The sequence below is a fragment of the Notamacropus eugenii genome, chromosome 1 (genome assembly GCF_028372415.1).
Source record: "Notamacropus eugenii isolate mMacEug1 chromosome 1, mMacEug1.pri_v2, whole genome shotgun sequence".
NCBI classification, from domain to species: Eukaryota; Metazoa; Chordata; class Mammalia; order Diprotodontia; family Macropodidae; genus Notamacropus; species Notamacropus eugenii.
In genome coordinates, this window is record NC_092872.1 from 211728856 (window position 1) to 211756018 (window position 27163).

General features: G+C 39.4%; 1 protein-coding gene across 2 annotated transcripts in view; it reads left to right on the top strand.

Annotated features, from left to right (window-relative positions):
- Window positions 1-606: 606 nt before the first annotated feature.
- Window positions 607-27163, top strand: part of LOC140515225 (cytochrome P450 2C19-like) — a 28782-nt gene continuing 2225 nt past the window's right edge. The window contains exons 1-9 of one of the 2 annotated variants that reach the window (XM_072625827.1): window positions 607-1085; window positions 5530-5834; window positions 9178-9340; window positions 12140-12289; window positions 17867-18027; window positions 18456-18632; window positions 21661-21802; window positions 24947-25134; window positions 26012-26153. In XM_072625827.1, the coding sequence (XP_072481928.1) occupies window positions 5664-5834; window positions 9178-9340; window positions 12140-12289; window positions 17867-18027; window positions 18456-18632; window positions 21661-21802; window positions 24947-25134; window positions 26012-26153 (1294 nt within the window). In that variant the 5' untranslated portion in view covers window positions 607-1085; window positions 5530-5663. The remainder of the gene's footprint in view (window positions 1086-5529; window positions 5835-9177; window positions 9341-12139; window positions 12290-17866; window positions 18028-18455; window positions 18633-21660; window positions 21803-24946; window positions 25135-26011; window positions 26154-27163) is intronic. The other variant, XM_072625833.1, reaches the window with a different exon arrangement.

The window sequence follows — 27163 nt, forward strand, 5'->3', positions numbered from 1 at the left end:
ATCATATTTTTCTGTTCTACTTTTTATATGGAAATGCTTGGTTGTTTTTTTTTTTTAGCGTTTAAATGTAGAATAAAAATAAAATTAAATTTAAAATAAAAAGAATAACACATGACTCCATGGCTACAATCCAGGATGATGGGGGGAGGGGAATATATATGAGATAAAATCCTTTAGGTTATCCTTGGGGACAAGATGGAAAGATTTGGGCTAAGTGATACAATAATTAAGTGGAGTCAAAACTGCTTGAATGACACCATTCTTGAAGAGTAATCATTAATAGGAAGATGTCAACTAGAAAGGAGGTGTCTAGTAAAGGGTCCTAGGGATCTGTCCTTGGTCCTGCACTGTTCAACTATTTTTTTTCAGCGACTTTGATCAATGCATAAAATGTCTATCAGATTTGAAAGTGACATGAAACTATGCAGGATAGTCAACACTTCCTAACAATTAGAGCTCTCTAAAAATCTCAATAGTTGTTTGGAAAGTTAGTTTGTTCAATCCAGAGTGGAGGCTCGTATGATTTGAATGAATGAACACCACCCCTCCCTTCACTCTCCTAACCCCTCTTTCCTCCCTTTGCTAGGCTGTTTTGTTCTTCCTGTTCCGTTTTGCCTAGCTAGCTGGTAGACTTCAGGAGACAACCAGTTAAAGCCCCAGGATTAAGTTCAAGGGCAAGATCGGTTCTATTGGTCGAGATTTCGGGATGTGGAAATAGTTCAGAAATCCGGATGCTTCGGAAGGAAGCGGAGATACTGGAAAGAAAAAAAGCAAAAGCAGAAGGGGTGAAGCCGGGTCTTAGGAAGAAGGAGGATGGATTAGCTTCTATTTAGCACCTGAATTAGGGAGAAGTAGGTGTGGGTCCGCAATCCAGTGGGAGAATGAGCTAAAAACCAGGCTCAGCAAAGACATAAACAGGTCCGTGCATAGGGTCCCCGCCCCAACTTCCCTTTGCTAAGAGGGAGTGGCTCGTGCGTGACTTAGTGCAAAACTCTCCGAAACTGGAGTCAGAGGACCTTCATTTGCATCTCAATCCACCCACTTAGCTCCGTGACTTCAGAGAAGTCCCAACTGAAGAGGAAATGGTAAGTGATGTCTTCTAGTACCCCAAATTTCCGATCCTCAGTTTCTTTCTGAAGAGAACAGCCTTATGTTAATAACAACCCGTTTCTATGGCCATAGAGTAGTTTTCCTCAATGGCATAAAAAAAAAAAATCGCGGGATTGCTAAAGTAAATGCAACGTGATGAAGTTTAGAGTGGGACTGGTTTTGGCCAAGTCTGGGAACTTCTTGTCCCCTGGGGCAAATCATTTCACCTCTCTAGGTATCATTGTGTGTGCAATATTCCCCAGAGTACCGCCCCACCCCCGCTAAAGTATTCATTTAAATAGAGACTATCAAAGTAAATGAAAAGGACAAACATAAAACATATCAGAAGATGAATATTACAGACTTGTAACTAGCAAGCCTCGCCCGAAGCATTCCCCCCCACCCCCACTCCCCCCCTCTCGTCTTTTCAGGAGTTAAGGAAGGAGTCCAAGCATGTGGAATGTTCCATATCACTTCACATTTTTTTCCGTGTATGGATCAGTTTTACTGAAATTTTATCCCTTTTCTTTCATAATAGTCAAAGGATCCCTTAACAGTAAGGGATTGTCCTCTGGGAGGTGGGAAACCTAGGTGATATAAAAACACAAGATATAAAAATCTATTTTTTAGAAAGAAACTGATCAGGAAAATGATTTTTTTTTTGTTTGATGTATTGATGATAATAATGACAATTATAATTGACATTTCTATAGGGTTTTAAGTTTAACAAAGTGCCTCACATTCATTAACTCATCTAATTCTCAGAACTCTGTGAAATGGGTGCTATTACTAGTCCCATTTTATAGGTAAGGAAATTGAAGTTCACAGTGAGTCTGAGGTGAGATTCTAATTCTGGTGCTAATATCTCTCTCCACTCTTCTTTCACTGATGGATACAAAGGACGTTAGGGAAAGGTTGACTTAGAAAGAAGTTCTCATCTTAGGCCACCCGTCTACCTAGATAGCCAGGTGTGCTGGATAGAGAGCAGGAACCAGAATCAGGAAGACCTTAGTTTCAAATTATGCATATCAGCCAGGCAGACCTTGCTTTATTATGCTTTGTTTTATTGTGCTTTTTAGATACTGTACTTTTTTATAAATTGAAGGTTTATGGCAATACTACATTGAGCAAGTCTATGGGTGCTATTTTTCCAACAGTATGTGCTCACATAGTGTCTCTGTGTCACATTTTGGTAATTCTCACAACGTTCCAAAGTTTTTCATTATAATTATATCTCTTATGGTGATCTGTGATCAGTGATCCTTTCTCTCTTTCTAAATTTTATTTTAGACTCAAACACCATCACACAAATACAGAATAGAGAAAAGAAAAAAAAACATAAACTTAAATATTGGAACATAAATGCAAAATAAGGAAAAAAAAACATAAACTTAAATATTGGAACATAAATGCAAAATAAGGAAAGAAAAAAACATGTCATGTGCATAGCACATACATACATACATATATAGACATATACTTTCCCTACAAATTCTACTCCTGACCTTTGTTTTTATGTTTGTGTATATATCTTGTTTTCCTTCCCTCCAGACTCCCTCTACTTTACTTCTACCTGATATCTTGTCCTACTTCCCTCCCATTCCTATAAGTCTAAACACCCTTCTATACCCTCCTTTAACCTATTCCTTCACCCTCCCTCTAGAGGTCCCTCCCTTGTCCTCTCCCCCCTCCCTATCCCTTTACTATTTTAGTTCTTCTGAATTTATAATTTTCTAGTTTTATATATATTGTTCCCTCTTAAACTCATTCCCAATGAAAGTAGGTTACCAGAACTACCAGCTGTCCTCCCTCATCTAATTCCTCTGTATTGATTCTTCCTCTTGCACCTCATTTGTATAAAATAATTAGTCTTTTTAGCTCTTCCTAAATGGTTTTACTTTTTAAAGTCATATCATACTCAGGTCTACTCCAATCTTTCTTACAAAGTACCCAATTAGTAATGACAATCTTAAACATACATTTTACATTTTACGTATATAAATAGTAAACAGTCTATCCTTATTGAATCCCTTGTAATCAATCTTTGGTATGTACCTTACATTTCTCTTGACTCTTGTATGTAAATTCTTCTATTAAGCTCAGGTTTGGTTTTTTTTTAACAAAGTCTTGAAAGTCTGATAGTTGATCAAAAGTTCATTTTTTTTTCATTCAGGGTTATGCTTAACTTTGCTGAGAATGATATTTTCGGCTGGAGCCCCCAGTTCTTTTGTTGTTTGATATATAGTGTTCCAAGACCTTTAGTATTTCCACTGCTAGGTCATGTGTGATTCTAATTGTGGCACTATCATATTTAAATTGATGTTTTCTTGTTGCTTTTTATATTTTATCCTTGAACTGGGGTTTTGGAATTTGGGTTTTTCTCATAGGATCCCTTTCAAGTGGTGTTTGATGGATTTTTTCTATTCGTATTTTTGCCCCTTGTTCTAATGCTTAAGAACAATTTTCTTTAATTATTTTTTGTATTGTTGTATCAAGATTCTTTATTTTATTAGAACTTCCAGGTAGTCCAATTATTCTTATGTTTTCTCTTCTTGATCTGTTCCTCAGATCAGCTGTTTAGCTTATAAAAATGTTTCACTTTCTCTTCTATTTTTTCATTCTTCATATTTTACTTAATTATTTCTTGATCTCTTATAACTTCACTGACTTTGCCTTGACCAATTCTAATTTTCAAGGTGTCATTTTCTTCCTTAAGATTCTGCATTTCCTTTTCTAATTGGTTGACTTTCTTTTCATAATCTTCTTGTTTTTCTTGAGTTATTCTTATTTTTTTTATTTTTCTCCTCTCTCACTTGATTTTCAAAGTCTTTTAAGTTTTATGAATTCTTTTTTGGGGCAGGTGACCATTTAACTTACTCTTTGAGGCAGAAAAGGGTTTCGTTGCTTCAATATTCTCCTATCAAGATGAACCCCTGTCTCTTCTCCCATAATAACTTTCATTGGTTGGCTTTCTCCTTTGCCTAAGCATTTTTTTTGAGTAATAGCTTAATTTTTGTAATCACCTCTAGCCCTGGGGTATGGGGCATGATTCCTCTTACCCCAGATCTTCAGTTCTCCCCTCTAGCTTGGAACCAAAAGCAAACCTTCAGTTTCTTATAAGTGCCTACAGCCAGGGACATTCTGCCCTACTGCTTCTGCACTTACCTCATATGTGCTGGTTCCTTCTGGTCCCTCACCCCACCCCCACCCTGATCTTCAAAGGATGCTAGATCTGGCATTTATTGTCAGCATAGTTGCCTGGATCTTTCCTGGCTCAGATACCTAAGTCCCCTCACTATCATGGATAAAGTTCCGGTGGCGGGGGTTAAAGGGGCTTCCCAATTCAGCTATCGTCAATGCTTGCTGCTTGCAAGCCTCTTATTGTGAATTCAGGCCCTGGCCTAAAGCTATCTACTCTACACTGGGACCAAACCTCATTTTGGGATTTTTCTTCTGATGTTCTGAAATTGTCCCAGGAAGACTCCTGATGTGTCCCTATTCTTATTTATTTTTACCTGCTCTTTGTTCATCCTAAGGTGCTATATTATCTCTTTTGTGGGGTAAAATCTTGAGAGCTTGGAATTTTCTGACCTACTCCACCATCTTCCCAGAATCCTCTCCAGGAAAATTAATTTTAAAGCATATATCAAAAATAAATGTCACTTTTTAATAATGACCCATAGTCATAAGGGATAGTTCCGAGAATTCATTCTTCTATTAGAATGCCAACTAAATATAAATCTTTGTAGCAGCACTTTTTGTTGTAGTAAAGAAATGGAGACTAAGTAAATGTCAGTAATTGGGGTATAGCTAACAAATGGTGATACATAGTGAAATAGACTATTGATGCACTTTAAGAAATAATAACTATGAAGAATACAGAGAAGCATGGGGTGTCATGACCTGATGCAAAGTGAAGTAAGCAGAACCAGGAAAACAATATGTATTATGAATGCCACAATATAAATGGAAGGAATAATAACCACAAAACCTAAACTGAACACCATGTAATTGTAAAGATCAAGCTTGGCCCTGAAAAAAGAAATTCTCCTTCCCTTCTTTGTAAAGTTCAGGCTATGGGTGTGGAACACAGTACATACTGCCAGGCTTGGGTGATGTGTTGATTTGCTGAATGGATACCCCTCTTATAGTCTTTGTTTTAATGGATGGCTCTCTGGGGAGGGGACAAAGGTGAGATATAAAAACAAAAGGTATCAACAGAGGTTTAAAAAATATATCCTTCCATTGTCTACTACCTCTAGATGGTATACTGCTTCAGTAATTTCTTTCAAATAAATAACTTTATCATTCAAAAATGAAGAGGGAATGAATGGCCATTTCTCAGAGACATTTTGTTACCAGCTCATTGACTATGTAGCTATGCTGTCCGTGGAAAATTCAAAATAAATTAATGGAGTCTTCCCTTTTTATCTTTTCCAGCAGATCAAAGTCCATCTGAAGTAAAGCCACAGTTGCCCAAGACAACAGGGAGTTGTTTGCTTACTGGTCTGTGTGTTTTTCATAATCTTTGGATTCTAAGCTCTCCATTGTTTTAGCAACAAGGAAAAACTCCCATGGATCCATCTGTGGTCACTGCTCTTGGCCTGGTACTTTGTCTACTTCTCATCTCAGTATGGAGAAAGGGCCATGGAAAAGGAAAGTTCCCACCTGGGCCTACTCCCCTCCCAGTTATTGGAAATATGCTGCAGTTGGATACTAAGAATGTCAATAAATCCTTTTGCTTGGTAAATATTTGTATGTAGATTATGTCTGTCCACATCATTTGTTTAAATGTGATTTACAGGGAGATATAAATAGATACTTTCAGAGTAATCCTTATCTACCCTTCTCCCAGAGAGACTTTGATTCCTTCCAGGAAGGCAGATTGGTACCACAAGGCTAGCTGCTCTGTTCTCTTCAAAGAACAGGTTCTGAGGTAGAATTATAGTCATCCACTCCCTTAATTATTTTTAGTCTAGGGGAAATAACTTTAGATTCAAGTTGTGCTCCTGACTGATATTCCATGGCATAGAATGAGTGCCCTAAGCTGTGTCTTGACTCTCTTCTCACCAAATACCAGTTACACAAAGACCATGACACAAAGTGAATAACAAACATACCATTTATCCAATCCAATAGCAAACAGAAATCTGAGAAGTTACAAAGATGAGAATGCCCCAATAGACAATAGACAGGGAATTAGTTCTCCCACTGGGGGCAAGAGATCTCAACTCAACTGAATGAGAGAGTCCCTAGTCTCATCCAAGGGGAAATTCTTTGTCATCTCTTGGGAGACAAGCTGAGAAAGGGACATGATCAAGGTATGTGTTCCTCTACATATCAGGTGCTTTCCAGAGTCTTTGTTTCCCTCCAGAGACCTCTCTCTAAAGAGAGCTGGTGCCTAGCACAGCACTTGGTTCATAATATGAACTTAAGAACTATTTATTGAATTGAATTTTAATTGAATGTCTAATTGAATTGAAAATCTAAAAGTAGACCTTGCTGAGATACTTCCTGAGGAGGGGAAGTCAATCAATTGATCAAAAGCCTCTATTAAGCTCAAAGAGTTCACATTTAATAGGAGAGTCAAGGAAATAATGAGGGAGGGAGGGAATGTGGAAGGAAGAAAGAGACAGAGGCAGAAAGAGAGAGAGAGAGAGAGGGAGATGTGCACATTATACATATAATCAATGGAAAGTAATTTCATAAGGAAGGTACAGTGGCTGATGGGAAGGGGCTGGGACTGGAAAAGAACTCTTGCAGAAGGTGGGATTTGAAATGAGTCTTACTGGAAGCCAGGAAAGTCAGAAGGCAGAGATTAAGAGGAATAGCATTCCAGGAAACTGGGAAGTTAGTTCAAACACAATCAAGTCAGAAAATGGATATGAGGAATGACAAGTAGGCCACTGTAGAGTGAATTTAGGACAGTAAAGTACAAGAAGACTAAAGGTCAAAAGGGGCCAGGTTGAAAATAGTTTTAAATGTCAAATAATAACTTTATGTGTGATCCCATGGTCCCCAAAAGCCACTGAATTATATTGAGTAAAGGAGTAGTTTGGTCAGACCTACACTTCAGTAAAATCACTTTAGACACTGAGAGGAAGGTGAATTGGAGAAGGAAGACTTGAAGGGGAGAGAGACCAATTGAGATAACAGTCTGCTAGAGAAAACAGAAAGGGCATATATAGAGAGCTTGACCTTGACAAGAAAAAAAGCCACCTGATTTTCAGAGACTGGGAGAAAGGAGGACAGGGTGAGTGAGGTGTTGTGAATTTTGAGATGAAAAGAAGAGATAGACCATGGTAAATGAGCAGCCAATCAATTTTCTTGATAAAATAAGAGACAAGACCCTTTACTTTCTCTAGCTGAAAAAAGGGGATAGAGGGAAATGTGGGAGACTTGAGGAGGGAAGAGAAGGTCTTGGCATAGCTGCTATGAAGAGCTGGACAGAGAATCAATTAAGGAGGAATAAAAGGATTACCTTACTACAGTGAAGGCCCAGTTGAAGTTAAATAATAAAGTTTATAATTTACCAAGTCTGTTTAGTTTTATTATTTCCCCCAGTTCTGTTCAACAGGATATGAGCAGGAGCTAAGAAGGCAGGTGACAGGAAGAATCCAGTGTTGGGGTTTGGCAAATCATGAGTGCAGATAGGACTGGGATTCAAGAGTGGAGGACAATGTGGAGATGAACTGGTTAACTAAGACTGAGATCAGAAAGGTTGAAAGTAAATTCAGAGTAGGATTAACGATCTGAGAAGGAAATGAGGTTTAGGTGTTATAATAGTTTTTGGAGGGATAGGACATAGAGGAAAATGTTATGATGGGAAGTTATTGTTAGAGGAATGTTAGTGCTTTAGATTTGTGAGTAATGGTGAAGTCTAGGGTATGACTGTCCCTGTATGTGGCTTAAGCACAATGGAGGAGTAAGTCAGAGGATTTAAGGAGATTGAGGAACTGGAAGAGTCAGCTGTTTGAGAGAACGTCACCATAAATCTTGATGTCTCCAAGTAAAAGATAGAGTGCTTACTTAGAAGGCCATTTCAATAGTCCAAGTGAGAAGCAATTAGGGCCTGATATAAGGTGGTGGCCATGTTGTTGAGTTCCAGGTGGTTTTGTAACATTGATTTTGGAGTGTCCAATAGAGAGTTGGTGTTGTAGGACTATGGAGTAAGTATTAAGTGCCTGTTTATGCCAGATACTGTGCCAGGTATAAGATAGAAAACCAAAAATAAAACAGTCCCAGACATAGATATAGATCTGAAGTCATCAGTGTAGAGATGCTAATTAAACCCATGGCAATTGATGAGTTCACCAAGAGAGAATGTAGAGAGAAAGGACAGAGATTTGGGGGTATACCCCAAGCTTTGGATGAAACTTTTTATAGCCAAACTGTTGGTAAGAGTTGTCTGACCTCATTGCCTTCACTTTGTCTCCTCTTACTCACTCCTCTGACTATATTGCATGCCTTGCTCTGAGGTTTTTCTACCAACACTTCTCTGCTTGCCCAACCTTAATGCTACTAACACTTCAGAGCAAGGAAAAACATTTGCTCCCATTTGATCCAATCCAATTTATTGATCACATATTATATGCTAGGTACTATGCTAGGTACCAGAGATACAAAGACAAAAAACAAAAAACTCTGCCTTCAAGAAGTTTAGATTCTAATGAAAAAAATGCATCATGTAAATAATTAAGTAGATGCACTATAATTTGGTAAAGAGGGATAAAACGCTATTCACTGTGGAGATCAGGAAATGCTCCCCATAATACATGGGCTGAATTTTAAAGGAAAGTGGATATTCTAGGAAGCAGAGTTAAAGAAGAAGTTGAAGACCCTGCTCTAGGGGTATAAACTACATGTCACCAGCCATTCTACTAGTTACTACTCCACAGCTTTAGGTTTTTTGACCATTTGTACTCTGAGCAAAGTGCATGACTTCCTTGCACTCGCTTTGATATAAATGTCAAAAATATCATGATGGAGTTATTAATGAGTTGAAAATCTCTCTAAAGAGATTAACAGCATCAATCCAAGCTATTTACTAGCAAATTTATCAATTACTTTCTACATTTCCTCCTACAGCTGGCAAAAACATACGGCCCAGTATTCACTCTGTACTTGGGTTCTGAGCGTACTATCGTACTACATGGACATAAAGCAATTAAGGAAGCTCTGATTGATCATGGAGATGTCTTTGCTGGCAGAGGAAGTTTCCCAGTGTCTGACACCATTAACAAGGGATTGGGTATGTTTCTGTTTGATGCAGGGTCAAGAATCCAGATAAAATGATGAATCTAGATTAAAGTAGCATTCCAAGAAATGGGAGAAAATTTACATATCAGTTCAACTGAATGAATATTTATTAAGTGCCGACTGTATAGCAGATACTGTACCAGGCATAAAAGATACAAAACCAAAAGTAAAATAGTCCCAACCCTCCTCAAGGAGCTTACATTCCACAATGTAGGGGAGAAGTGGGAGAGAAGGGTGCGTAGAGTTAAATACAACATCTATTCAAAATAAGTACAAAGTAATTTGGAGTTTAGAGGAAACCACTAACTACTGAGGTAAACAGAGAAGACTTCTTGTAGGAGATGGCATTTAGAGTAAGTCTCATTGAAAGGTAAGGGTTCTAAGAAGTGGTGGATAAGGAGGAGAGAATTCTAGGCATGGAAGGCAGCCTATACAAAGCCATGGAGATAAGAAATAGAATGTCATGTTTGAGAAACAAGAAGCCCACTTTGATTAGACTGTAGAGTATGTGAAAGCTAGTAATATGTAGTAAGCCTGGAGAAGTAGATTGGAAGCAAGTAATGAATGGCTTTAAATGCTAAGTAGAAGAAATTTTGATCTCAAAGGCAATAGGGAGCTCATGAAGCCTACTGAGAAGGGAAGTCAGACCTATGCTTTAGGCATATTACTTTGGCAGCTATGTGGAATTCAGATCAGAAAGGAGGCTGGATGCAGGCAGACCAATTAAGAATTTAATGCAATACTCCAGATCAGAGGTGGTGAGGGTCTGGACTAACGTGATGACTTTGTGAGTGAAGAGAAGAGGCAAGATATGCTGTGAGGATAGATTAGAAAAGACTTGACAACTGACAGCTGTTTAGATGGGGCAGTGGGAGATGAATGGGAAAGAAACAAGTTTTTAGTAGGTCCCTATGTGGCAGGTATTATAACAAATGCTCCACAAATGTTATCTCATTGATATTCACAACCATCTTGGAAGATCAGTGATATTATTATCCTCATTTTACAGTTGAGGAGACTGAGGCAAATCAACTTTAAGTGATTTGATCAGGATCACACAGCTAGTAAATATCTGAGGTTGGATTTAACCTCTTCTTGAGTCTAGACCCAGTGCTCTATCCACAGTGCCACCTAGGTTCCAGAAGAACCTAGGGTGAAAGGTGAAGAATTAAGGATTGCCTCCACCATTGTAAACATGGGAAAATAACATGGAAGGATGGTTGTCTGGCCAAATGCCATGGGCTGCCAGGTCGCTTACCTACTTTAGGTCTTCGGTGATCAGCCAGATGAACATACAAGACAAGAGACCGCCAGAGTGAAACAGAGGTGTAGGCTTTATTCAGGATAAAAACTACATATCAGCATGCAGGGCAAGCTCTCCCAGAGAGAGCCCTGCCCCCCTTCTCAGACTTTTCTGTCCCCACTTAAGCTCTCCAAGCTGCATGGTTCGCTCGGGGATAGTACATGCTCCAAGCCCATCAGCCAATTAACAAAGGCATGCTCAGATCACTGACCAACCTCAAGGGTGGGATGCTCTCCCCAGCACGTTCCCACTGAGAAGAGGTGGAAAACAAGATATAACTCGTCTCACTCCCTCAATTCCCAGCTGTTATCTGGGGTCCTCATGAGAGCTCAGCAGTTTCAAGAGACCCTCACCTTTACATGACCCGAGACTGTTCCCGTGAGACTGAGCCTGTGCCTCCACAGATGGTGGTCCTCCCAATGGAAATCAGGGAGACATAAGTTTGTGATAGAAAATACTTGGTTCTATTTTGGACAATTTTGGTTTCAGATGTTTATGGGACATCTAGACAGATGTCCAGCAAATATTTGTTGATGTGGGTTTGGAGCTCAGGAAAGAGACTGAGGGCTACATATGTAGCTTTGGAGATCAACTATGTAAAAATCATAGATCATTGAGTTTATGGGAGTTAAGGAGATCACTGATAAAGAAAGGAGAGAGGAATGAAGGAAAGAGGGTCCAGGACAGAACCATGAAATACATTTACCCAGTGAAGGTGGGATATGCATCCATATCAGTCTCCTCCAACCAGATATCCACCCTGGCTGTCCAGAGCCTACCAGGAACTTACATTTTGACAATCTGATCAATGTCTTCCATTTTTATCTTGCCCTCAAGGATATTATGAGACCCTTATAAAAATACAGGAATACCATGTGAAAAGTATTCCTTTGAACTAAAAATATGATAATCCACAAAATACAAAAAACAAATTCCCTCTCTTTGGTCCCCAGTGAAGTCTAGGAAGATTAGGACTTCAGTTTTCCTCAGAAGGTATCATAATCCCTTTGGTTTTCTGGACCAAAAAATGCAGAAGTAGAAGAATAAGATTAATATAATCCATATCTGTTCTAAGACCTTCAAGGACAACCTGAATCCATTTTGGACTTCAGCTCAGTGGCTTCTTCTTGCCAGAAGTAGGATGAGGTTGTAGGGCTGCCCAAGGTGGCCATGGCAGTGGATGAGTGTAGTGTGGGATGTATGAAATGGGGCAGAAAACATAGTTGAGAGAGAAAGAAGTGAATTGGCCAATCCTTCCCCCCTCCCCTTCTTGTTCTTCTAGAACCAAGCCTGGGGGCCACAAGTCCTTGAGCATGAACTTTGGGGGAGGTGTTAAGGGACTTTGAGGGGAAAGGGAAGCTATTGAAACTAAAGGTACTTATACCCATGATTGCTAGAGTTGGTCTCATTTTCTCTCCTCATTTTTCTTCTTCTCAGAATTCAGCTGAGGAAATTTTTTTTCTATTTTCTCTCTACTCCCCCTCATAGGACTCCTTTTCAGTAATGGAGAGAGATGGAAGCAAATTCGACGCTTCTCACTTATGACCCTGAGGAATTTTGGGATGGGGAAGAGGAGCATTGAGGAGAGAGTCCAGGAAGAGGCAAAGTGCCTGGTGGAGGAGTTAAAAAAAACAAATGGTTGGTGTTTGCTTACTTTTCATTTTTAATCGTAGCAAATTTTGTTTCTCTGATGAGTCATATGGATCAAAGTTGAATTCAGAGGATTTTAGTGTAATCTACACCCACTCTGACTATGTGAACTTTTCAGATCTATTCTGCTCTAAGCTCTATGGTAATCTCTGGAAGCTTTAGAAGGCAGAGGCTACTGAGGGAGGGAAGAAAAAAGTCATAGTGCAAGAACCATTGGTTTAGTTCACACTGAGTTTCTGAGGGAGAAAATGAAGTGGAAAGTCAACCAACAGTCGTTGATTAAGTGCTTACTATGAACCAGGCATTATGCTAAATGCAAGGATTATAAAGAAAACTATCTCCCTACTGGACAACCCAAAATCCTTGTTCTCAAAGAGCCTACATTCTGAGGGGTAGATAACATGCAATCAACTAGCTATATGTGAGATATGCACAGGGTAATCTGAAAGGGTAAGATGTTTGCAGCTAGAGGGACCAGGAAAGGCCAAAGAAGATGGGATTTGGCTTGAATCTTGAAGAAATTCAGGGAAACTAAAAGGCAGAGCTGAGCAAAAGAGAGCTGAAGACAAGGGGTCAGGAGAATGCATGATATATGTGAGGAACTGTAAGTGGGCCAGTTTCCTTGGAGCATAGAGTGAGGGGAAGGGAGCAAAGTATAAGGAGATGGGAAGGTAGGAAGGGGCCAGATGATAAAGAGCTCTAAATGCAAAACACATTTTATATTTGATCCTAGAGGTAATAGAAAGACGTCAGAGCTCAACAAACAGGACAGTGACATGGTCTGGTGTATGCTTCAAAAAAATCATGTTGGCAGCTGAAGAGAAGAAGGATTGGAATAAGCAGAGACTGGAGGCAGGGATATCAATTAGAAGGCTTCTGCATTAGCTCCTGAAAGTTGTGACAAGAGCTTGACCTAGGGTTGTGGCTGTGTGAGTGAAGAAAGAGGAATATATGTGAGAGATATTATAAGGGTAGAAATAATGAGATTTGGCAACAGATGGGATATGTGAATTGAGAATGAGGAGTTGAGAATGATCCCAAGGTTGTGGACCTAGATAACTGAGAGGATGGCGATGTACTCAACAGTAATATGGGAGCTTGGCAGAGGGGAGAGTTTTTGGGGAAAACTTGTTCCTTTCGTGTTTAAAGTTCTTATAGGGCATCCACTTGGAGACATCTAAGAGACAGTTAGAGATGCATGACTGTAACACAACAGAAAAACTAAGTCTGGTTATATAGATCAGGGAATCATTTGTATAAACATAAAATCGATGGGAGTTGATGGACTCACCAAAGTTAGTATAGAGTGAACACTGAGCTGACAATCAAGACACCCAGCTGACTTTTAGTCCTTGCCCTGCCACGAATTGTGTGACATTGTATAAGGTCATTGAGTATCTCTAGATGTCTGTTGCTTCATCTGTCAAATGAGGTAACTGGAAGCTTCCTTCAGGCTATACCATTCTCTAATAATGGATCATTTCCCTCTTCCCTTCTCCTGCCGCAGTAAGAAGCAATGTATTTCTGCTGTGCCTCCTTAGGAATGTAATGAAGTAGAATAATATTGGGTGTAGAATCAACAGGTTATGGTTCACATCCTGACTCTGCTGCTTATGAACTTTGTGATCATAAATCACTTAGCCTCTAAATCTCGGTTATCTCATTTGCAATATGAGTGGGTTGGGCTAGACCGTTTTCATGTCCCTCCAGCTAAAACATCTATGATTCTATGACTGTTGGTCCCTTTAACTGTGTACAGTGCAGAGAAGGGAGGGTGTGGTTCTTATGATCACAGATTTAATATGGAAAGGATCCCAACAGTTATCTTCTTCAACCTTCTCATTTAACAGATGAGGATCAGAGACCAGAAAAATTATCTAAGGTCACACAAGTAGTAAATAATCAGATTTTTAGTCCAGAGCCACCTCCAGTTACAGTTCTCTTTTCACTGAACCACATTGGCTCACAATCTAAGAAAATTATCTACAAATTTTTAAAGACTCAGTAGATGAGAGCATCGGTTCTGCTGCCCTTCATCTTCTCCTTCACAAATTCCTTGGGAAAATAACTTGCCTTAATTTGAAGTCACTTAGAGGAAATGCAAGAGCTTACAGCTATCTTAAGCAGCTAGATGGTACAGTGGATAGAGTGTTGGACCTGCAGTTAGAAGACATCTTTTCTTGTGACCCTGGGCAAGTCTTTTTGCCTCAGTGACCTCATCTGTAAAATGGGCTTAAGAAGGAAATGACAAACCATTCCAGTATCATTGCCAAGGAAATCTCAAATGGGGTCATGAAGAGTTGGGCAGGGCTGAAAAGAACAAGAGTAACAATAACTCTTCTTAACCTTCATCCATCTTGAACTTTCTGTAGCATTTGACATAGTTGATAAACATCTTTCTTCCTGGGCACTTTCCTTTCTGGGTCTTTGTAATATTCTCTCATTCTCTCCCTCTCTCTCTCCCTCTCCCTCTCTTCCTCTCTCTCTCTCTCTCTCTCTCTCTCTCTCTCTCTCTCTCTCTCTCTCTCTCTCTCTCTCTCTCTCTCTCTCTCTCTTCTCTCTCTCTCTCTCTCTCTCCATTTCCTCTTCCTTCTTCTCTGATCATTCCTTCTCAGTCCTCTGTCCTAAGATCTTCAGTCCTCTAACAGCAGGTATACCACAGTGTTCTAACATCAGTCTTTTCTGTTCTTTTTTTTACTTTTGCTTGGTGATTTCCTTAGCTCCCCATGGGTCAGTTATACCCATGCAGATGACTCCATGATGTATATGCAGGATAATCCTCAACTTTTGCAGGGGTATTGTTCCAAGAAAACAGTGTGAAAATAAAAAGTGCAAATGTTGATACATTGAATCTATGTGAAATAGGGGGTTAGGTTCCCAAGATCATCCAAAACTGTAATCTTTCATGAGAGATTGCTGAAAATATACTTTTCTGCATATTATGCTTGATAACAAAATATTAATTCTGATATGTACTTTTCCTAATATAGTAACCATGAAATAACCCACAAAATGCAGTATACAAAATAAAATGTTGTTGTTGAGGTATTTTAGTCATATCCAATTCTCCATGATCTCATTTGGGGTTTTCTTGGCAAGGATATTGGAGTGGCTTGCCATTTCCTTCTCCAGCTCACTTTACAGATGAGGAAACTGAAGCAAACAAGGTTAAGTGACTAGCCCAGGGTCACCAGCTAGTGTCTGAGGCCACATTTGAACTTGGGTCCTCCTGACTCTAGGGCTCCCACTCTATCTACTATATCATCTAGTTGCCCTAAAATAAAATTGTTAATATGTAAAATTTTTTCTTGCTAGTAATTCCCTAGACTTCTGTGACCTTTGTGCTAACATCTAAATTTTTTTTTAAAAAACATTGGTTTCAGACAATATTCACTTTTCATAACATCTATAGTGCCATAAATACTATAAAACAAATCAAATTTCTAAAACTAAAACTTTTTTTAATCTGAATCTTATGTTCTTCTGTCAGATGGTGCTGTAGTGTTGTTATACCTTATAACATACTGTTGTAAACCTCTCTACCTTGGCTGCCGTCTGAAAACCAAAGGAGAGGTTGTGGGGTTTAAGTGGCTACTATTGGAAGATGACAAGACTGGCAAGGTCTTGACATCACCTTAGAGCCCAAAGAGGTTGCATGATAATTTGGGGGCACAATTGCAACACAGAACTTGACTTTTAAAGGCAAACAATGAAAACATGCAATAAATGCACGGGGAGCTCTTTATTCTACAATGGTGGGGTGAACAAGACCATTAAAATGCCTAGAAGGACTGCACATAGCCACAAATGTGCGTGGTTGCCAATGCAAGAGAAAATGAGGTTACTGATAAAATCATACTAACACTTGAAGTCATGAAGTTAAATGTATGAACTGAGGACTGACTATGTCTATATATCTAGTCTCTCTGTTGGGTCCATGTCACCAACTGCCTTTTGAACATTTCAAACTGAGTGCTCTGTAGGTATCACAAACTCAACATGAACAAACAAAACTCATCATCTTTCCCTTCACAAAAACAAACAAAAACTATGCCTTTCCTGAACTTTCCTATTTCTAATCACCCAGATTCTCAATCTTGGTATCATTTTTAACTCTTTAATTTCCCTCAACCCTCACATCCAATCAGTTGCCAAGTCTTGTTGATTCTACCTTCACAATAGAGCTCACATCTTTCTCATCTTATTATCACCTTACTTTTGATCCTTATCATTTCTTACGTGGACTATTGCAATAATCTCTTGATAATGAACATATTATAATAATTTAATAATAATAATACTTGATAATTAAATTATCTCTCCCCATTCCAATCCATCCTCCACATATCTGCCAAAGTGTTTTTCCTCAAACAAAGCTATAACTTTATGAATTCCTTCTATTCATTTGTTCACCAGTCCGATGGCTTACCGTTACCTCTAGGATCAAATATAGATTCCTTGGCATAACATTATGAGCTGCTCACCATCTTGATCCTTGCTAGTTCTTTCAGTTTTCTTGCACATTCCTTCCCTCCACATCCTCTACTGTCTAGCCATACTGCCCTATTTGCTGTTTTTCACCCACAATGCTGCTCTTTCCTTCCACCCTTAGAGAATCCCTGACTTTCTTCAAGATTCAGGTCACATGGACAGCTCTCAATACAACATATAGTATTTAATATATAGGCTTTCTTGAAATGGAAATTTATTGCTATTTTGAATTTTGAATCCTCTCTTATGTTCTGCTTGGTGCATGACATTTTTTCTAATTATATATTTAAGCTTTAACATGTAAGTTTATAATATGTCTCTTTTTCTTTTCTTATTATGTGTTTAAGTTGTAATAAAAAAATGTAAAAGAGCAAAGATTCAACTCATATTTTGCCTTAATCAGGAAGTCTTTCTATCTTCCTTACCCCATGCTACTAATGTCTTGTCTGAGATTTTTGTCGTAATCTTTTCAGTTGTGTCCAACTCTTTGTAACCCCATTTGGGGTATTCTTGGCAAAGATGCTAGAGTGGTTTACCATTTGCTTTTCCAACTTATTTTGCAGATGAAGAAACTGGGGTAAACAGGTTTAAGTGACTTGCCTAGGGCCACACTACAAGCAAGGGTCTGAGGCAGGATTTGAACTCAAGAAGATGAGTCTTCCTAACTTTAGGCACAAAGCTCTATTTACTGCAGCACCTAGCTGCCCTCTGAGATTACTTTTCATCATATGTATGTGTGTTCATATATAATCTTATTTGTATCTGTTTATATGCACAATGCCTCCTGCATTCTATTGTAAAAAGTTTGAAGGCATGGATTTTTTAAATGTCATTTCTTGGTATCCCAGTGGGGCTTAACTGAGCTGGAGTCTTTTCATGAATAGGATCAAGCTAGTGGTAAGTAATGCCATCTGGTGGTTAAACACACAAAGTGCTTATAACTTTAACAGTGTCAGCTAAGATGTAATCTAGATTTGTTGGAGGACACAGCAACCTTCTGTTGTAGTTTCAGTGAAAACTAATTTCAAGCTAATGCTAAAGTTTTTCTCTTTCTCAATCTTTCCCATTCTTTAGGACTGCCTTGTGACCCCACTATACCCCTTGGGTCTTCCCCCTGCAATGTCATCTGCTCAGTTGTTTTCCAGAAACGTTTTGAATATCAAGATCAGAAATTTCTATATTTAATGGAGCTTTTAAATGAAAATGTCAGGATTCTCAGCTCCCCATGGATACAGGTGAGGCCAATAGTCTCATCTCCATTTCCCATAACAGAAAACTGAAGGTGAGAAAAGGTAAGTGACTTGATTGGGTTCCACAGCTAATGTGTCTGAGGTCATGTTTAGAACCCAGTTCATCCTTATTCCAAGTCTAATGCTCTATCCAGTAAAAGTATTCAGGTATTTTATTATTTAAGTATTTTATATGAGTACTGTATTCCAGTAAAGTATTAATGAGGTCCTAGAGACAGAGGATGGGATCTAAAATTGTTTTAAAGAAAGTGAAAAGAGAGATTACTGTTTTACTCTCCCACTCTTTGCCCCAGTGACTTTTGCCTACCCAGTCATTTTCTTCTTCTGAATACTACTTGTATCTAAGAGTAAGGACTTATCTTGTCTATCTAGGCACCTCCCCCAAAAATTGTGTGATTCTTTTCCCTTTTTAGGTCTACAATTCTTTCCCATCTCTAGTCCATTATCTCCCAGGAATTCATCACAAATTGATCAAAAACTTTCGTGACTTAAGTGACTTTGTTTTGGAGAGAGTGAAGGAACATCAAGAAACCCTAGATGCCAATGACCCTCGGGACTTCATTGACTGTTTCCTAATGAAAATGGAGCAGGTAGGGTGGAAGCAGCAAGTCAGTTGTCTTGGGTCATCTGGCTCCTGGAGATGGAGTGAGTGGGGTGTTCTTCCCATTGGTACTTATACGCACACACACAAATGAGAACAATAAGTATTTCTTAAATCTAAAACACAGATTCTTAACCTTTTTTTGTGCTATGAACCCCTTTAGCAACCTAGTAAAGTATGTGGATCCCTTCTCCCAATGTTTTTAAAAAGCTGAAATACTAAATTTCAGTTATAGTCTAGTGAAAATAAAACTATACTTTTCCCCATTTAAGTTCACAGACTCCTTGGCATGATCTGTCTTAAGTAACCTTTATACCAATCAGTCAACAAGTATTTATAAAATGCTAACTGAGATAGCAAAAAAAAAAAAGGAAAAGCAGTCCCTGTGTGCAAGGAATTTGCATTAAAATTGGGGGGAGACATCTTGATAATTAAGCTTGTACCAGTTATATACAGAGTAGATGTAAGACAACCTAAGAGAGTTCCTGGCAATCGTGACAGATTCTGTGATAGATTTGGAATCAGAATTCTTCCTTACCAGAACTGGAACTGGACATTTTTGCCCCCAAGATCACTGCTACCAACTTCAATACCAAATATACCTTCAGGTGTGGGCGGAGGAAGAGACCTCAAGACACCAGCTCCCGTGGGCAGAGACCCAGAGACACTACCAGGCCATTTTTGAGGAAGCTACTCTCAGAGAAAGAAAGCATGACATGTGGTGGTCGTGTTCTAATTAATTACTATTGCTAATTAGGTGCTAAGATCAGGGTTTGCTTTGCACTTGCCTTCCATAAAACCTCACTAGAGGAAATGTACCTGTATATACATGTATATGTACACATATGTGTGTATATTAAAATACTTGTATATACATGTGTGTATACCTATATCTATATCTATCTATGGGCAGCTAGATGGCATAGTGGATAGAATGCTGATCCATTTTCCTGAGTTCAAATTTGGTCTCAGACACTTACTAGCTGTGTGACTCTGGGCAAGGCATTTAACCCTGTTTGCCTCAGTTTCCTTCTCTGTAAAGTGAGGTGGAGAAAGAAATAGCAAACCACTCCAGTATCTTTGCCAAGAAAACCCCAAATGAGGTCACAAAGAGTCGGACATGACTCTTGTCTATCTATTTATCTATCTTCTATCTACAGATATATGAGTATGTAGTCATTTCTCAGCTTTTGTGTAGGCAATGTTTCTAAACAATGCAACAAAGTAAAAAACATGAATGTTGATGCATTGAACCTATGGGAAATGGTACTTAGGTTCCTATGACCACCAAAACCTGTAATCTTTTCCTAGAGATTGTTGAAAATACATTTTTCTGCATACAATTCTTAATAACAAAACATTCTGAATATGCCGTTTTCCTAACGTAGTGGTCATGAAATAACCTATGAAATTCAGCACACAAATTACATGCAAAATTTTTTTTCTCACTGATAATTGCCTTGAATTTTGGGACCTTTTGTCCTAACATCTTAATAAAACACACATGCACACATACACACACACACATTGACTTTAAACAATATTTATTTTTCATAACTCATGAAATCCATAGTACCATAAAACCTTCATAGCAAATAAAATTCTTAAAACTAAAATATTTTTTGCCCTGAATCTTACCTTCCATTGTATCAAATGGTTATGTGAGTATTGTATATGATACTGCTATAAATCTCTCTACCTTGGCCATCCTCTAGAAACCAGAGAGGTCATAACAGGGCTTCATGACCAGAACATGAATACAGCAAGTGTTTGTCTGAGCTCAGAGAGCACCTGGTACTGGTGAAAGAAATGTAATAATTATATGAAACAGTTCTGGGATTTTGCTGTGGCAGAGATCATCTGGAGTGTAAGCGCAAAGGAGTATTGTTATACTAAGTTCAGGGCACAGCTTTCTGTTTGGACCTTAGCTCTGGAAAACAGTGTCTCCTAATAATATCTTGAGAGGATCATCTAGAACAATCTCTTCATTTTAGAGGAGGAAAGGGAGACACAAAGGAGGGGAATGTCCAAGGTCATAGTACAAGACTCATTCACCTTTTACTGAAATTGAGGCTGTGCTGGGGTCAGTCTGATGGAGCCCAAATTCCATAGACCCATAGATGACTAGAGGTGGAAAGGACTTTAGAGAACAGGGTCTCCAAATTACAGAAGAGAAAACAGAGATCTAAAATTAGTGTCAGTTCAGGGACTAGAATCCACCTCTCCTGACTCTGAGCCTGGTACTTCTGCCTGAGAAATGCAAGGATGACTCATGGGCAAGGATAATAAATAATAATAACTAACATTTATATAACTCATACTCTGTGCCAGTCATTGTGCTAAGCACTTTACAATTACCATATCATTTGATCCTCACAACAGCCCTGGGAAGTAGGTGCTACTGTTATTCTCATTTTATATATAAGGAAACTGAGACCAACAGAGGTTAAGTGACTTGCCTAGGGTCACATAGCTAGAAAGTGTCTGAGGCCAGGTACAAACTTGTCTTCCTGACTCCAGGGCTGGTGCTCTATTCACTATACTATCCAGATGCCTTCAGGAGCTAGCACTGACATTCCTACCATGGGTCCCTTCTGAGCCCTGGTCACTTAAATAGCTGCCTTGTGCCCTGAGAGATAAAGTGATTTGCCAAGTGTACCCTAGATAGTGTGTATCTGAGAAGGGACCCAGGTCTTCCTGACTCTAAGGACAGCAGCTCTCCATGATGCTGTCCCTCCTACTAGATTTGACTGAGGATCAAATAAGATGAAGTACTTTATAGTACCTTGTATACAGCACTGAATAAATGTTATTTCATTCCAAACTTAATAAGTTACTCAATACTATTTACCTAATTTTTTCTCTAAATATTTGAAGGGGAAAGGGGAAGGTCTACAGTGTCTGAATTAGCCAAATTCACAAGATATTTGCCATCACTCTGCTCCATTCTGGGTTATATAACTCAGATCTAATTCAGTTAATGTTTCTATTAACTAATTGTGTCAAATTATTCCCAGGAAAAACAAAACCCACAGTCTGAGTTTACCATTGAAAACTTAGTCCAAACCACTCTTGATCTCTTTGGAGCTGGGACGGAGACCACCAGCACCACTCTGAGATATGGCTTCCTGCTTCTGCTGAAGTACCCCCAGATAACAAGTAAGTGGACAGATAATATGAAGAATGAAATTCAGACTAAAAGTTAGGAAGAAAGAGATTCATGGTCAGCCCTGCTGTGACTTAGCTTGGAAATATTTCTGTTGATATGTAATGTATTTAATATTAATTATTGTCTTCAAGTTCATTACCTTTCTATCCATCCCAGCACTTGTGAATTATAAAATGCCAACCTGTGAACTTTTTTTTAATTTAAGTAAAGGGATGAAAGGTCCAGAACTATGGTTTCATTACTGTGGGGCACTTAGCATGTGGTAATTCCCTGCACATAAGCAGGTTAGCAACATCTAGAATATGTTTCCTGGTACTCTTAAAATGTTATATGACTTGCCCGGGGTCATACAGCCAATATTTATCAGAGGCAAGACTTGAATCCAGGTCGTCTTGATTCTAGGACCCGTTTTCTTTTTCACTATGGCATGTGCTATTTGCACGTGGATTGTTTCTATTATGATTACTCATTATTACTTAAGTAAAGTGTAAGTCTCACCAGTAAGAGCCTTAGGTCTCATAGATGAGGTAAGGTATAAACCCTGATACAAACTATTGTTACTTAGTCATTTTTTCACTTGTGTCCTACTCTTTGTGGTCCAATTTGGGATTTGCTTGGTAAAAATAGTGGAGTGGTTTGTCAATTTCTTCTCTAGTTCACTTTACAGATGAGGAAAGTGGGGCAAACAGAGGTTAGGTGACTTTGCCCAGAGTCACTCAGTAAGTATCTCAGTTCAGATTTGAACTCAGAACGATGAGTCTTCCTGATTCCAAGCTCAGTGCTCTACCCCCAAAGTGTTGTTGCTATTTGGTTATATTTGACTCCTCATGACCCTATTTGGGGTTTTCTTGGCAAAGTCACTGAAGTGGTTTTCCATTTCCTTCTCCAGTGGATTAAGGCAAACAGAGGTTAAGTGACCTGCGTGGGGTCACACAGCTAGTATTTAAACTCAGGTCTCCTGACTCTAGGCCCAGCCCTGTATCCACTGAGCTACTTAGTTTCGTGCAAGGTTTTAGATGAAGACTATCCAGGTGCTACAAAGTGTGAGGTCAAAGGAGAGAGATCATTTCTATAGAGAAGAAAACCATGCAAGGCTTGATGGATGTGAACTTAGATATAAATAGAATTTCAACATGAAGAAATGAGTCTCAGGAAAAATAAAAGAGAAAGCTGGAGGGCATCCCAGGTAGGTAATGATGTGGCCAAAGGAAAAAGACAGGAAACCCCGTGATGTGTTTGGGGAATAGGAAGTATTTCATTTTCACAGTCACAGAATTTCAGAGTTGGTAGCAACCTCAGAGGCCAGACCTCAGGCTCAGAGCCTCTTCAACCATACATGAATGATCTGTAGTGTCACCAACACATAGTTCTCCAACTTTTGCTTTAAGACCCCCTAGTAAGGGAAACTCACTACCTTTCAAGGCAGCCTGTTCTCTTTTTGTATGGCTCTCCTTGTTGGAAAGCGTTTTTTTCTATTTAACTAAAATCTGCCTCTTTGCAATCCTATTCATTTTCCTAGTTCTGTCTTCTGGGGCCCTGCTGAACAAATCTAATCTTTCCTTGATGTAATGGTCCTTTACATTCTGGAAAACACAACCCTTAATCCTCCCTTCTCTACGATGACATTGCCATTTCCTTCTTAGCCTTGTATCTAGACTCTTCAGCATTATGGACTTTGTGGTTTTTTTGTCCAATTTACTCTTTACCCAGGTCTTCATCCAGCACCTTGGATTAAGCCACAGAAAAACTAGTCCCCAAATAGCTCAAACAAGATGCTACCACAAACATTTACTTGGCAAATAGGACCACCTATTTTAGCCTGTCAACATCCTCCTATAATGCTGTGCTCAAAAATGAACACAGTACATTAACACTAGCCCAATCAGGGTGGCAGAGAATAAGATCATCCTTTTGTCAAATTCTGGACCAATGGCCTGTCATAACGTAGCCCAAGATTAAGCTAGATCTTTTGGGTACCACATCCCACAAACTCGTGTTGAGTGGGTTCACAAAACTCTGCCCCAGCTCTTTTTGATTCAAAACTACTCTAAATCTGACCACTGCAAATCTGATAAACAGATCATTATCTAAGAAATATCTGGGATTTAGACCACAAGTAGAACACAAGTTCAATAGAGTGATAAGGAAGCTTCCCTAAAACTATTTTGTTCTTAAACTACATCGGAAGCATCATCATTGTCGTCATCATCAACAGTTACGTTTATATAGTGTTTGCTATGTGCCAGCACCATGAAGGTGTTTGTAATTATTATCTCATTTGACGCTCACAACAATCCTGGGAAATAGGTACTATTATTATCTCCATTTTACAGATGAGGAAACTGAGGCAAACAGCATTTAAGTGACTTGCCAGGGGTATATAATTGTCTAAGGCTGGATTCGAGAGCATGTCTGACTCCAGTGATCTGTGCACTATGGCACCACCTAGCTGACTTGTTCAACATTAAGAATGGGTTTAGAATGTGGCATATGCGTTTGGTTTGGGTTAAGTTGTTCCCTATTTCAAAGGAAAACTGCCTGGGTGGTAGTATAGCAATATTATCTGAAAATGACTATGATGTCAAAACAAAGGTATCCATGAAGCTTAAGGTATGTAAATAATAAGAATATTTAGTTCTTGTATTCTACCTTAAATGAGATAAGGAGGACCATCAAGGCAAGAAATCTCAAGTTTACTCTGGCTCAGTTTATGCCCTCCACCTCCACACACAAGTCTAAGTAACTGAATTATTCAATGGGGCCAGATCATGATTTAAATTTAGATTTAAATTTAGAAAGAACTGGAGCATCCCAATTCTCAGATACTCATCCAGCTGTGTGGAGAAGCCCCTTGAATGCACTGACTCTGGCTTTATTACTTCCTTTCCCAGTGCTGTTTATCTTGTATTTCTCTAAGGACAACTTGAGGACTGAGTTCTGAGGGACAGGGGATTTCCCATGGACCCTTGACTGATCCAAAAGACTGAAATGTAACTCTTAATTTTCTCATTAAGGGGTAAATTCAGTAGCATTTTATTTCCTGTGTAATTCTAAGTGAGAGATCAGAGAATCTGGGAAAGATGTCCTATTGTTCTCCCCACTTTGTACATGAATTCTTATTCCTCTTGTGACAGAAAAAATCCATGAAGAAATTGACAGAGTGATTAGCCAAAACCAAAGCCCCTGCATGAAAGACAGAAACAATATGCCTTATACCAATGCTGTGATCCATGAAATACAGAGATTCATTGACCTTGTCCCTGCCAGCGTGCCTCACGCAGTAACAGAAGACATTCAGTTCAGACAATACCTCATCCCCAAGGTAAGAAGTGTGTCATTGGCTGAATACAATAAAAGAAGGGAGCCATAACTAGCACCAAGGGAATGGGGCTTTTCCTTACAGTGAGGGAAGAATGACACATTTCCTCCCTGAAGCAACCACAGTCTTAATGCCTTTCATTGCAGTTTTCTGATATCCCAGCAGCTACCATCTATGCAGTCTCATTGGTGTGACCTCCCTTTACTGGGCCTGCCTTCCCCATCAACCACTTTGGGGATGAGGGCTGGATTGCTCACACAGTTGCCACACCTGAACTCATGGTTGAGGTGTCCTGTGTACCACCACTGCCACGCTCCCAATTATTTTTGTCCCTAGTGAAATCATTTTTAATTAAAGCTCCACACCAGCAGCTACCCTCCCTCCTAGAAGATTAGAGAATCATGAGAGAATAGCACAGAGGTCATCTAGTTAAACCTGTACCCCAGACAAAAGCTCCTCTAGCCTCTGCTTAAACACATCCACTCTGTGTGTCATACTACCAAACTAGGCAGCCCATTCCATTTCTCATAGGTCTAATTGTCAAAATTCTCCTTACATTTCAGTGCCTGGTATACATTAGGCATCTAATGTTTGTTGAATTGAATTCTTCCTTCTTGTAACTCCCACCTCTTGGGACTAGAGGGGTCAAGATTGCATTTCTCTGCACATTGACTTGGGGGCACTTTGGTATGATGTAATGAACTGGTATGAATATGGGAGTCAAGACACCAGGGTTCTGGTCTTCGCTTTAACCAATGCTGTCCACTATTTTGTTTGTTTGTAAATGCAGGAGAGGGGGAGGGGAAGGGGAAGATTGAGCTAGATGATTTCTTTGGTCCTTTCAAAATAACATTCTAGGACTTGTCTTCTCTTATTCCAGGGCACCACTGTAATACCATTACTGACTTCTGTTCTGTATGACAATGAAGAGTTCCCCAATCCAGACCAGTTTGACCCACACCATTTCCTGGATGAAAGTGGCAACTTTAAGAAAAGTGACTATTTTGTACCTTTTGCAACAGGCAAGACAAAATTTTCAAAATCTGTGTATCTATATATCTTGAGGACCTGAGTTTCAATCCCTTTTACAGCCTGTGTGAACTTAAGCAAATTCCTTGACATCTCTGAACTTTGGCAGATGTCAAATGAGGAATCAAATTAGAATGCTCAGTTCTCTTTTGCCTCTTGAGTCTTAGGAAGAAGATATGGGTAGTTTCTTGTCTTTTCACTATTGCTTGGACTATAAGTCCTCATTGGAAGTGATGCCAGGTATGGAACATATTTCCAGCAATGTTTGCTCAGTGCTGTGCCAAATCAGTGGGACTTTGAGCAGTTGTCCCAGTTTTTCTAAGAGAAGGCAAGAGCTAAGACCAGTGGCCACTGTGCCTTCCCTCCTGATCCATTATCAATGTCACCAAAAGACTGAAAATTGTCCTGTGAGAATTTCTCAGACAGGAGCTTCTTTCAGGAACAGTTTTCTGAGCCTTTTCACCTGTGGGGCACAACTTAATACCTCAGTAAGATAAGAATGGTGTTGAGATTCTCTCAATGGCCCGTTGCTCAGGTGCCATCAGGCACTACTCCACCATAATCCTATTTTAGTGTCTTTAGAACATCACAGTGATTCTTAGGATCTAGAAGTTCTCAGTGGATTCTTGACTTTGACAGATGCATTGAAGAGCATTCTACAAGTCTGCACTACCACCCTACTTTTCTACCTCTGCCACTAAAACTCTGACCTTATACAATGTCTTACTCATTGCTCTTTGGAGTATCCAGGGGCTCTGCTTGGAGCCCTCTCCTTTGGGATGGAAGATGAGCAACAGACCTTGTCCTTGTCCTTTGAGTTCCCCTTCTGGAACGAATCTATTGATAACAACATAACTACCAGCAGGAAAGGGCTGGTCTACGATCTTCCCAATGACAACAGCCAATTCTCAGCCATAAGCCACCATCTGTTCCCTTTGGTTCAGTGAGGGCCTTTGTAGCCAGGGTCAAGCCCACAAGGGGGGATGATGATGCCTCACTATCT